The sequence below is a fragment of the Phaseolus vulgaris genome, chromosome 9 (assembly GCF_051622355.1).
Source record: "Phaseolus vulgaris cultivar YP4 chromosome 9, ASM5162235v1, whole genome shotgun sequence".
NCBI lineage: Eukaryota > Viridiplantae > Streptophyta > Magnoliopsida > Fabales > Fabaceae > Phaseolus > Phaseolus vulgaris.
Genome location: NC_143506.1, coordinates 34,492,166 through 34,506,260, shown reverse-complemented (window position 1 = coordinate 34,506,260; position 14,095 = coordinate 34,492,166). Strand labels below are relative to the sequence as shown.

The 14,095-nt window shown below is 28.1% G+C and overlaps 1 protein-coding gene across 1 annotated transcript; it reads left to right on the top strand.

Moving 5' to 3' along the window:
• Positions 1–13,039: 13,039 nt before the first annotated feature.
• Positions 13,040–13,737, top strand: LOC137822408 (glutaredoxin-C1). The gene has a single exon (XM_068627294.2). The coding sequence runs from the start codon at positions 13,177–13,179 to the stop codon at positions 13,573–13,575; it is 399 nt and encodes a 132-aa protein (XP_068483395.1). The 5' UTR covers positions 13,040–13,176; the 3' UTR covers positions 13,576–13,737.
• Positions 13,738–14,095: the final 358 nt, after the last annotated feature.

The window sequence follows — 14,095 nt, the reverse complement described above, 5'->3', positions numbered from 1 at the left end:
ATATTAATAATTATATTAATATTAATAATCCTATTAATAAATATAATAATAATCATGTAAACAAAATTTGTTGTCGTAATGGTTAAAAAAAATTTAAGTTTAAGTCTTATTCATTGTAGTTTATTTATAACATTAATTACAATTATAACATCATATAATAATTATCAATAATGAACATAAATAATATTTACAAATAATAATTAAAAAAAATTCAAATAATAATTAAAAATTTAAAAATAAAATATGTTAAATAATCTATGGTAGTTATACACTAGTTTATTTTATTTTATTATATTTTTTAATTTATGTTATACATAAATAAATTTATTTTATTTATATTATTTAATTTATTTTTGATCATATTTTATTTTATTTATGTTATTTAATTTATTTTCAGTCATTTTATTTATACTATTTAATTTATTTTCAGTAATCCATTTTATTAATACTAGCGGGAACACACGGACGTGCCTGTGTATCCGCATTTTTTATTTCTTTAGTATTTTTTTATTTTTCAAAAATAATTTCTCTTAATAACATTAAAATGAGAAGTTAAAGAGTAGTGGAGAGAGAAAGTGGGGAGTAGGTACCTATATAGGAGAGAGAAAGTGGATTCATTCTCTCCACTCTCCAAATAATAATAAATAAAATAAATTTTAAAATTAAAAAATTATTTTATTAATTTTTGAAATTATAAAATGTCCAAATAACCAAAATAAATTAATACAATAAATTATTAAGTAAGGATAAAATGGAAAAACAAATTAAGAGCAGTTAAGAGGGGAATAAGAAATGACACAATGACCATAATACAATAATAAAATTAAATATTAATATAAGGATAAAATAGGAAAAAAAATTAAGAGCAGTTAAGAGGGGAATCCCATTTATATATAGGTATATATTATTTAATTTATTTTTAGTAATTCATTTTATTTTATTTATTTCCAGTTATCCACCCATTCATTTTATTTTATCTCTAGTCACTCATTAATCTATTTTATCTATACCTATATATAAAGGGGATTCCCCACTTTAACTGCTCTAAATTGTTTTCCTACTTTATCCTTGCTTAATATTTTTTTTATCAATTTATTTTGGTTATTTGGACATTTTGGATTCTCCACTTTAATTGCTCTAAATTGTTTTCCTATTTTATCCTTACTTAATTTTTGTTTTATCAATTTATTTTGGTTATTTGGACATTTTATAATTTTAGAAGTTAACAAAACAGTTTTTTAATTTTATTTTATTTGTTCTCACTACTTAAAAGTGGAGAGAAATGAGTTACTTTTTTGTTTTAAACTAATATTCTTCTTTATTAAATAAGCGTTTTTTAATTTTAAAATTTTATTTTATTTGTTCTCATGGGCAGGTGAATGGAGAAATGAGTTACTTTTCTGTTTTAAAACTAATATTCTTCTTTATTAAATAAGCGTTTTTTAATTTTAAAATTTTATTTTATTTGTTCTCACTTAATGGGCAGGAGAGTGGAGAGATTGATATGTTTTATTAGAGAAGAGTGAAGAGAGAGGGGTGAAATGTGGGTTTATGCACGGTTACTTTTTTTTAGGCAAAAAAAATTATATATAAGAAAACTATGAGAGTGGAAGAATATAGAAACATCTTAAAAACTATTGTCTGATGTTATTTGATATTCTTTCTACAGAGTCCCAAGTGCGCGCAAATTCAATTTTGGTATTCTTTCAACAAATTCAATTTTGGTGCGTTTTCTTTCATATTTCTCGAGCACAAGAGGAAGAAGGAGATAGAGAAGAAGAAATCGAGAAGTTCCAAGCTGTGATGCTCAGCGTGAGCAAACGCCTTCATTGTTGACCCTTCCAACATCTAAATGCAAGCGCACAATCTTCCTTGACTGCCACTATGCCTCTCGCCTCCTCAAAATTCTAATTTTGAGATTCTGAAACAATGTATTACTGTTCCTCTTCACATTTCATCACAACCACTTCACCATGTATTCCGTCTCCTCAATGCTTCAAAAACTCTAATTTTTAGTTTCTGAAATGTGTATTGCTAATTTTCTTCATATTTCATCTCTTTTATTTATCTTATTTTACTTTTCCTATTTCTTTAATGTATACATTTTATTTTATTTTTTCCAATAGAGATGTTTAATTTATTTTATAAATTAATAACTTCAATTTCTTTACTCATTAAGAATCACATTATTAAAATAATATTACATTTGATTTATTGTGATAAAAAAATATAATTATTTAATTATTTTAAACATATTTAATTAAATATATATATATATAAAGGGATAAACAACTCTTAATTTTTTCCCTATTTTATCCTTATATAAATATTTGATTATATTATGGACATTGTTGTCATTTCTTATTTTCTCTAGAATATGTAATATATGTGGAGGAACAATTTTAAATTGAAATAGAGGTTGGAGACGGTTTTGAATTGAAAAAGTTGTTACTTTTCAAACAGTTGCATAGAAAGAAGAATCTCTCTTCAAATTTGAGAGAAAGAAAAATATTAGTGGAAATACTGGAAAAGATGAACGGTTTTGAATTGCAAAAGTGGTTAATGTGTGTGACATTCTTAGGAAATAAAATTTGTAAAGAATAAAACACTTAGAATGATGATCAATTACTCGTATTGGTTAAGCCAATTCATACAAAGTATAATAATTTTACATAATAATGATAATGTCATTTTTTATTTATAATATACTATAAATTTATATTGTTAAGATAAATGTACAAATAATATTATTATTTATTCAAACTTTAATATTAAACATAAATATATATATATATATATAAATGAAAAAATAAGAAATGCGGATACACATACGCTCACTGTTCCCGCTAGTTTAATTATAACGTGTTTTTATATATTTGTTATGACATATTTAGCTCTTATGCTCTTTGAAAAATTCAATTGAATGGTGATACTTCAAAACACATGCATCTCATGAGAATATAACTTCATTCTTCATCTTTTGGAACAAATTCTGAATGATCCTATGATTCTCAAAGTGCTTTGCTTCAAAGGAATAATCAAATAAGAAAGTTTTACCCGTAACTCAACCCTTTAAAAATTTGCATCCAACATTTGCCATGAGTTTTCAGATATTCAAAGCTTGAAATTTCAATATTAATTCACATATATCTTTAGACTTGACCATGTTCTTTACTCCACAAGAACCATAGTTATAATTGCCCATGGAACCAAAATAAAGTGAAACTAATGCTCAATTAGCATCACACAAACCTCATAAGTTATTCTCGTTATTCTTATTTCATTCTAGATTTTGAACAAAATTTGGCATGTGATCATATGGGTGAAAATATATAATTTGTTTTTTTTTTTACTTATAATACAATAAAATTATTAAATAAAAACTAATTTTAAAAACTAAAAAGTAATTAATTAATATATTATCGATTAAATTGGATAATATTTTAGAGAATAAAAAAGTTATTAGTATCTAAATTAATTTTTATTATTAAAAAAATCTGTAAAGTAGTTTTTAAATTGGTATCAAATTAACTATCAAAATTTTAATTATTAACTAATTAAATACTAATTTAAAATTTTATTTTAGATATCAATAATTATTTTAATCTCTAAAATAATATTTAATTTAGTAAATAAAGTGATTACTTATTTTCTCTCTATTATTTAATGATTTTTTTAATGATATTGAAAACTATTACTCATATGTGAGAGGTATATCACATAACTCATGTTGGCATCTTTACATTTCCTAAAGGTTTAATATATTTTTTTTCCTATTTTAAATGTTCTCAATTTAATTTATTTTTTTAAAACAAATCAATATTTTTTTCTGTCAAATTAATAATAAGCACGATTTAATAATGATAGGTGATATGGAAAACACGTAACATATTCTTAATAAAAACTTCACATGACATAAAAACAAATGTTACATATTACTATAATAATATAAACTTACATATTTTAAAAATAGACCAAATTGTGAATATTCAAAATCATGAAACTTAAAAATATTTTATTTTATCAGTAAAGAGTGTCTCAATTCTTATAAAAAAAATCTCAAATTAATATTCTTGAAAAGATCATTGTAATAGGGACGGATAAAAAAATTTATTAAACATTTTCTAAAACAAAATTAAATAATCCAAAAACAACTTTGTAAAGTACTATAAACACATCAGGCTATAAAGTTTTTTTCTGGAATATATAATTTTAAATAATATCGTATGAACAAAGAATTACCAATATTAGTAAAGACATTTTTCATGGATATTGTTTTATCTTACTAATTGAGTCAACTATTCGATGCATGTGGTCATTTGAGTTAGGTTTTAGTAAGAGAATAAAAATCCAAATAGAACAATCATTCATTTGAGGTTACGGTTATTTCATAACATATATGTTTATACGAAAATGTTTTAAAGTCAAAAGCTATATACCAAATGTTTCGACAAAAGCCAAAAGCTAAAAGTAGACGTTGCCCATAATTCTGAAAATTAAAGAAGCCTCTTATACCAAATGCCCTTATATACAAATATGAAAAATAAAGAGAGAAAAAAAAAACTAATTTGCACAATTTTAGAAATAGAAAAGTTTTACTATCTCGTAAAAGAATAAGAGTACCAAATTTTTACAAAATTAAAATTAAAATTTTTGAAAGTGGGGGAAAAGACAACACCCCTCTTTCATCTTTCTCAATTATCATAAAGATTAATCTCTATATTAAAAGTGTAGAGAAAAGTTGTGTACAATGAACAATGATTTGTGTTAGAGTAATACTCAAGGATGTGATTATTTTCTCCCATTAAAAGAAATTTAACTTTAAGAGTCATGGTTGTGTGCAACTGAATATAATTTATACAATCAATGAAAACCATTATATATATGCTCTAAATTTATTTTTGTCTTGCAAATTTAAAATTATTTTTAATATTTATGCTTTAAAAAAACACTTCTTTTAGTTATTTTGGTTCTAAGTATAATTCAACTCATTGGGTGGTACTTGACTATATTCTCTTAAAAAAAATCCAAAGTATTATAGGAATCTAAACTTTTAATGTCCTAAAGTATAATTTCCACCAAATGTTTCTCTTAACTGAGTTTGAATGCAAAATTATTACAAGTTTTTCTCCTACATTTTTATTTGAGACCATGAAACCTAGTTTTTCTTTTCTTTTCTCACAGAGTCTTAGTATTAGAAGTTTCCTTAGAGAGGATTATGGATGATTCTTGAGTCTCAGAAAATTGTCATAAATCACTTTTAAGAACATTACTTTACCCTAATAGCTTTCCTTTATTTACCTACTTTCCTTCCCCTTTTCTAATTCCTTTCATTCTTTCCATACCCTTCTTTCTCTCATTCCTCTTCTTCTTACTATCTTTTGCTTTTTCACAATATGATTCTCTTCAAAGAAGGAAGAAAAATGAAGCTTTATTTATCACCTTTCAAAGTAGCCACCTCATATTTGCCAAGGTTAATTACCATCATTCATTCATAATATTCAGAAACGTGGACACTCTTTTTCAGCTTTGGTCCTCACCATTTATCTATGTCTCATTCCTATTAAAAAGTGGGAACCAACAATGGATTTTGGGACACGTGTGGGAACAACGAAAGGAAAAGTTAAATACGCAATAAAAAAATGTAAAAAGAGAGAAAAAAAAAAAGTGAAATGGTCTATCTTGCCACTAACTAGACGGAGTATGATATGGTGATTTCTTTTCTGTTTTTTGTATTTATACATACTTTTTGCTTTCACTTTTTTTATAAGCTTCTCAGATTATAAAGGGAAAAGGGGGAGAAAAAGAAAACACCACAACGATAATTTTTCTTCTCAATCTTTTAATAATTTTTTTTAAGAAATAAATGTTTCTATTTGACATAAAATGATTGTGTTTTGGACTATTTTTAATATACTACTTTGGACTATTTTTGTTTTTGGATTATTTGGCACAAAATTTATCAATAGATAGTATCGGTTGACATTAAAAAATATATATTTTTAATAGTAAATTAATTTTGTTTAGTTTTGTTGATGTTTATTACGGTAATTTTGAAAAAAATCTCATAAAATACCTCCATTTTTAACAAAATAAAAAAAATATTGTGGGTGAAAAATATGAATGTTGATAAAGAAAATGAATAAGAATGAAAGAGTTGGGAAAAGGAGTGTGGATGAAAGAAATGTACATGAAATAAGGATATAAGTGTGGATGAATGAGATTATGGGTGGTCATGAATTGAAATTTTCAAATCCAGATCCAATAAACTAGAATGAATCTAAAATCCAGATACATTTTAACTATATCAAATTTAATTAGATTTTTCAATTCCATTTAAATTAGATTTAATCTAGATTAAATCCACTTTGTCAATTAGATTAAACCGGATGTGAGATCAACCTGACGTGGGATCAACTCAACTCAGCCTAGGTCGACTTGAATCGACCTGGTCAAGGTCGACTTCGCTCGACCTAACCCGACCCGTCTCGACTCGCATGGCCCAGGTCGACTTGGCTCAACTTGGCCTGAGCTGACTTAAATCAACTCAACCCGGGGGCCGACATGACTCGACCTTGTACCAGGTTGACTCAGCTAGACCTCGTACTATGCTCAGTTCGACTTGGTTCCAAGCCGACTCGACCTATACCCGGGTCAACTTGGCTCAAACTGGTACCAGGCCGACTCAGCTCAACCTCGGCTTAAATCGACTTGGCTCCTCTTAGACCCAGGTCGACTCAGCTCCACCTGGACATAGGTCGACTCAGTTGGGCATGGACCTGAGTCAACTCGGCTGGACTGGACCCAGGCCAACTAGGCTCGACTTGAGCCCAAAGGCTCGATCTAGGCCCTGATATACTCGACTAGACATGGGTCTGTGTCGACTCGGTACAACCTGGACCCAAGCCAACTCGGCACAACCTAGGCTCGAGCTAACTCAATACAACTTGGACTCGGGTCGACCCAGACCCGGGCCAACACGACTCAACCTGGGTTGAACCGACTAACGCGACTTGACATGGGTTGGACTTAAAATCCAACCCAAAATTCATTTTGGAAAATTCAAAAATGCATCCAAATGCAATTAAATGAATTGGACTTAAAATCTAAAAATATAGATTTGGATTTGAGATAAATCCATTTAAATGGACTTAAAAGTAATATGGATTTGGATAATTATGAATTGGATTTGACAATTTGGACTTTTTGCCCACCCTTATATGAGATGAGTGTGGATAAATAAGATGTGTGCGAAAGAAGATTAGTGTGAATGATAAAGATAAGAAGAAAAATATAGATGAATAAAATAAGTGTGAGGAGATTTATATAAAAAGTGAGAAAAAAAATTGTAAATGAGAAGATTTATTATCTTTTAAATCAAGACATTTAGATTAAAAATAATATATATTTTATAACATATAAATTAGCATCAAACGTAACTTATAATATATAAAGCTCTCACTAAATAAATATAAAATATATATTATATTTACATTAATGATCATAAATATAATAATATTTGTTTAACCGATACTAACACATATTTTTCTAAAAAATAAAAAATTAAAACATATATTTAATATTATTAAAATCGACTAAGTCTTTTCTAATATTTTTAAACATTTTTATAATTATTAAATATATTTAATATTATTAAAGTCGGTAACCTGACTTTAATATTTTTTTAACATATTTATAATTATTAAAAATATTGAATATTATTAAATTCATTTTTTTTAAATATTATTATATATCATTCAAATTTATAATACAACATCATTAAAAGTGTATAAATAATGTATGGTGTTAGAATTGGTTTAATTGATTCAATAATGTATCATATTAGCCGATTAAAATTTTGAACATTATCTCCTTGTTATTTCGTTCAATTTTAACAAGATTATCAAGAATAAACGTCCAAAAAAGAGGTTAGCTTTATAAATAGAGAGAGTTTAAATAGAGCTAATAATAAAACACATTTTAAAAAACCTTTTTTAAGTGGTCTGTAAAACGTTAGTAGAGGGTCATCTAACATGTTATAAACGCATTTACAATTTTTTTTAAAAGGGATAAAAAAAAATGTAAGAGTAATAGAAGTTAAGGTAATAAGAATTTATATATATATAGATTAATTCGTCCAAGTAGACAAATAGACTATCTCTACTTCTGCAACTTCAAAATCAAATTACTAACTTTTAGTTTACAAATAATATAGGTTAAAGGTCTCACGTCGACAAGAGATTGAGATAATTCATTATTTATGTGGATATAAATTTTATTTAAAGTCCACTTCATAATATAATATCAGAGTTATTTTTAAGTTTATTCTAACAAGTGTTTCTTAACTTTATCAGGTCATCCACTATCGGGTCGTTATTGGACCACCCATAATATGTTGTCTCACACACGAGTTGTCACTCTCGACTCGAGGAGGTACGAGTCACCCGTTATCGGACCGATATCGAATTACCCATATTAATGCCACCTCCACGCTAATTCCACAAAGTCTATCCAAACTATCTACTATTTTTAAACTTCATCATGAGTTAAAGAATTAGAAACTTTTAAGAGTCCAAAATTTTGAAGTAAGCAGTGAATACTGAACATCTCTCTAGCTTCAAATGTTCTGAAATTGATTGAGATAAGCCTTATCATTTGTTAAGAGCATGGGGCTTTACTGAACGTGATTCAAAGTAAGCACTGCGGATAAACAATCAAGATGTTGGGGTGCTACTGATTTCCTTGCTGAGGAGAAAGCAAAGAAATTGAAAAAGCACGAAAAAGGAGAAGAAATGAAATTCAGTGAGTTATTGTTTATCCAATTTATTTTCTCTGCTTTCTCTTTCTAAATACCTTGCTCAAATGGGATGACACCTTCCATTATTCCTCATATCGTTACATTATTATAATATTGTTTGTTCTGCACTTGTTTTGACTTTCAAAATATTATTTTTCTTAAACAATGTTTCTAATTACTCTCGTCAGTATGAAGGTTATGATCTAGTCAAGGAAAAGAAAGAGACAGAAACAAGCAAAAGATTCTGAAACTGAACAAGTTATGCAAATGGGTTTTGAAAGAACAAGAGGTATAAACGTTTCTCCAGATATTCAAAGCACAACAATGTGTTAATGTATCCTACAGTTGTATGCATATGTAGGGTTATTCTGATACTACTGCTTCTTTGCAGTGGTTTCTGCTTTTGAGACCAGAGGTAGTGTAGAGCAGGTTTTGCAAGTTCATCTGCTCCATTACCTAACAATGTTAGTTCTGAAATTTAAACACCGTGAATGAGGTTGAAGAGAGCAAAACACAACGAGATGTAGAAACGAAATTTAGTTTTTGACAACAAAGTCGACTAGACGACAAGATGCAAAGCTAAACACATAATTAAGTATAAACAAACCAACTTAAGTGATAAGCACGGTTAAGGCACAATTGGGCATCCGTTTGGACTCTAAAGCAGGTCCATAGCAGTCATAGCCCATCTAGAGCAGTATAAATAGCAGAAGGGGCACAACACCCAAGGTACTTAGCTCTCGGTGTGACTTGATCGTCAGAGTGTCTTCGCAGATACTCCTCCTATCGTGTCCAGATCAAAGGAGACCCAGCTGGAAGAAGACTGACCAAAAGACCGGAAAGACGAGAAGATTGCAATAAGAGAAAGTGTTCTGCAGGGTTTAGGTCTTGTAGGAACAGTTTTGTTAAACGACAAAGAAATTTTGATTGAATGAACATATAAGCCCGGCATAGGTAGAGCATGATTTATGTCACATGAAAACTGCTAATGACAGCTCCCAGTAAAAGTCTCGTATCATAAAATAGAACCATACCATGTTTGTTTGTAGTATAGGAACATTGCCAATGAAGTTTCTGATGAACATGTTTGAAAGAGGTTTTCTCTTCTCAAAGCCTATTGTCTCTACATTAGTCTTCTTGAAAAGGTTATGTTATAAAATCAAAATATGTGAATCCGAACGTATATCACGATTGACATCAGATCATACAAACATTATAGAATCAGAGCCATATGTTATATTAGCAATATATATCATCAATGTGAATGAGGAAAATTAAGTGCGAATAAGATGCTAATGTATTATGAACATGGAGACTCAAAGTTAAGTATCTATACAAAGAATGCAATAAATATAATCTGTCTAGTATATTTTTGTACAAAAGAAATTTGATAAGAGAAAAAAAAATGAGTAAAGATTGATTTAGTAAAATCTTATAAAAAATTTTAAACTATCTAACTTCAAACTTCATCACAATCTCTAATAGAAGACATGCGTCTTCTAGTATCATTTTTCTCAATAAAACATATAGTCTCTTAGTTTTTACCGAGAGTAATACTATCTTAAGCAGTTGTCTTAATGGTGTTTCAATTCAATAATGAAAATCACTCACTATTCATTATCTTCTCCACATGATTATATGTGTTGCACGAAACTTAGTTATGGTAGTTATGTTACTATATAAGAACCTGTAGCGACAATTGAAAAGTAATTGAGAATTGTTGAGTTCAACTTATGTCCCTTGTAAACAATGAGTTGAGAAAGACTTTATTGTAAGACAAAAACTTAATGTTGTAATCTCTATGATAGTGAAATATGTCGTGAATATAAATTGAAATGCGTTAATACTTTAACTCTCAAGCATAGTTTTAGTCATCTCTTGGAGAGTTTTGTTCTTTCTTTTCATGATCTCATTTTGTTTAAATGGTTTTGGTGAAGAGAAATTGTAGTATATGTCATAAGATTCACAAAACATCTTAAACTCTCCAATTTTGAAATCGGTACCATGATCACTTGATACTAGAAATACAAAAACCTTTCTCCACATGTACTCTCTTATAAAACACCTTGAACATCATGTTTGTCTATATAATTTTCTTCACATTGATCTCTTTCATTTATACTCATTTCCTTAATTTACACTCATTTTCTTCACTCACACTCATCTCTTTCATTCACAAACATCTCCTTCATCCAAATCATTCCCTTTATCCACACTTATCACAATCATCCACACTCATCTCCTTCACCCACTACAAAAAAAATTCTTTTGTTTAGTTTTTTTGTTCATGTATACTTTTGTTAAACATCGAGTGTTCTATGAAAAACTTATTTTTTTAAATTATTACCATTACTGTCAGTCGCACTTATGCAAAGTAAATTGATATTCAAAATATATTTCATTTAACGTCAATAAAGTTGAAGTTAAAATAAATAGATTTTAAAATAAAAATCCATTAGTGTCAACTTAACTGAGAGTAAAATATTTTAATTAAAAATTAATAATAAATTAACATCAATTTAATCGATAATTTTTTAAAAGTTTATGTTAATGAATTAGTGTGAAAGTCTAAAGAATGTGCAATCCAAATATGATATTATTCATTAATTTTTTTTTCAACTTTTACTTATTAAAGTTAACTTTTGACCAATTTTTTTTATAATAATTTACTTATTTTGAAGGAATAAAAATATTAATTTAATCTCATGTAGTTAAATTTATTAAAGTATTTTGTCATTAAATTTTAATATTTATTGGCAATTTCATAAGAAGTTGTGTTTTCGAAGCATCAATTTAATTAAGAAGATGTAATTGTTGTATTTTTTTCAAAATTTGAAAACTAAATAACCTAAACTACAAAAATGTGACTCTAACTTGGACACAACAAACTTAAACTCTTACCGAAAACAACATTTATAATTTTTCATAAAATCTTATAATTATGTGATTTATAGAAATTGTTTTTTTCTATTTGTTGTAAGATCAATTTCACATCATAATTTGTCTCTAACTTTTTTAATAACATATAATTATCAAACTTTTTTAAGGGAATTAAATAAATCTCCATTTAAAAACTAGATTATCAGCTATTTAAATGTTCAAATATATTTTAAATGTTCACAACTCAAAACAAGACAAAAAATAAAGCTATTTTTAATTATTTTAAAATACAATTAACGTACTTCATAAACTTAGTATGAAGAATCAATTAAAAATAAGGATGTCACTTATGAAGAATCAATTAAAAAGAAGGAGGTTTGTAACATTCAATAAAAAAAAATATATATATATATATATATATATATATATATATATATGACTATTAAGAAGGGAGAAAAAAACGAAAAAGATGTGATATATAGATATTGTAGGGAATCAGAAATAGAAATTCAGAATATAAATATTATAAAGAAAATTCTCAGTCTAATAGGAAAATTAATTTTATTTGGGACAAATATCTCGTTAAAATACTTTAGTAGAAGAAATTTAAAGAAAAAAAAATGAACTCTCCTTAAAATTATTTTATACATAAGTTAATTTGTAAAAAAAATAAAGAATATTTTTTCTAATTCTTAAATTTGTTTTTTTAATTTATAGATGAGTTAATTAATTTTAAATTATAAATTTATTTTTTCTATTACAAATTATTATAGAAGAGTTTTTTCAATCAAGTTATAAGTTAGTGTTCATAATGTATTTTTTTTTCTTAGATTGGAAATTGAGCTAAATAATTAACTTTTGAACAAAAAACTTAAAAACCACTAAACTAACTCCATATAATACCATCTAATCATGTGTTATCCTATTCAAAGTATAAAAACAAAACTTCATGATTAATTGTCAAATGGTGAAACAAAAAAGCATGGAAGATTTGAAGTAACTAATTAATGATTGACACAAGATTCATAACTTGTTTTCTCAAACAAAAACATAAGAAGCAATGAAGAATAGGTTGAGAGAGTAATTAGAAAAGTTGAGTAAACATATATATGTGGTATGCATGTGTAGCAGCTTTTGCCTTGCTTATGAGTTACTCATCATTCATGAGCAGCATGTATGAAGTGTGTCAGTCTCCTCTGAATTCTTGTTTTCTTGTTTTCCTTCTTCAAAAAAAGTGTGATCTTCTCTCTCTTTCTATGTCTCAATATTCCTTTTCATCTTTTCCTCATCAAACTCACTCCTTTTGTGCCTTTGGACTCACTCACTCACTCACTCTCATTCTCCTACTTTGACTCATGCCACACCACCTTACACAAACCTCCATGCAATAACATGTAACATGTAACATCTCTCACACTATATAATCTCCAACACTCCTCTCATTTCTTCTCTCAATTCTTCTCACCACCTCCTACCAAAGCTCTCACCACCATACCAACATGCAAGTCATGAAATCCGTCACTCAGGTGGAGCCAACGCCACCCTCCTCCTCCTCCCTCTCACTGGGGCTCAACATGATGAGACCCTACGAGATGGTGCACCACTTGGTGTCATGCAACGCCGTGGTGGTGTTCAGCATGAGCGACTGCTGCATGTCCACCGTCGCCAAGCGCCTCCTGTTCAGCCTTGGCGTTGGCCCCACCGTGGTGGAGCTCGACGAGCAGGCCAACGGTGCCGGAATCCGCTCCGTCCTCCACCAGCTTGCTGGAGCCCATCAGCCCGTTCCTGCTGTCTTCATTGGCGGCAAGTTTCTTGGTGGGGTGCAGACCCTCATGGCCAGCCACATAAATGGCACCCTGGTTCCACTCCTCAAAGAAGCTGGAGCTTTATGGCTTTGAATTGAATTCACTCTTTATATATAAAGATTATGTGAATCTCCATTAGGGTATCTTATATAGGGATATGAATATAAAATAGGTAGATGAATAGGTGTTACACAATTTTATTTGTGTTCTACCCAAAATATTTCTATCCATGTTTGTCTAATATGAACAATATAGATGCTTATGTATAATTCATCAATATTTTGATTCAATCTTCTCATCTTTACAAAGCTTTTATTAGTCCTGTTTTTGCTAGAAAAAAAGAATAATGATTTTTTTAATTAAAATATATGTTTACTGGAATTAATAATATATATAAAAGAAAAAAATATGCATGCAAATTCTTTGAAGAAGAAGAAGGAGGAAGGGAGTGAAGACAAGTAATAGCACATTAGGTTATGAAGGTGTGTGAGAGATATTTTAACACTAATTATTTTTGGAATACAATTTTGAGATAAGGAAAAAGCTTTTGGATTTAATTTATATATAAAAAGATTAAAAAAATAAGAAAAAAACAATTGTTGTGTACTGTATT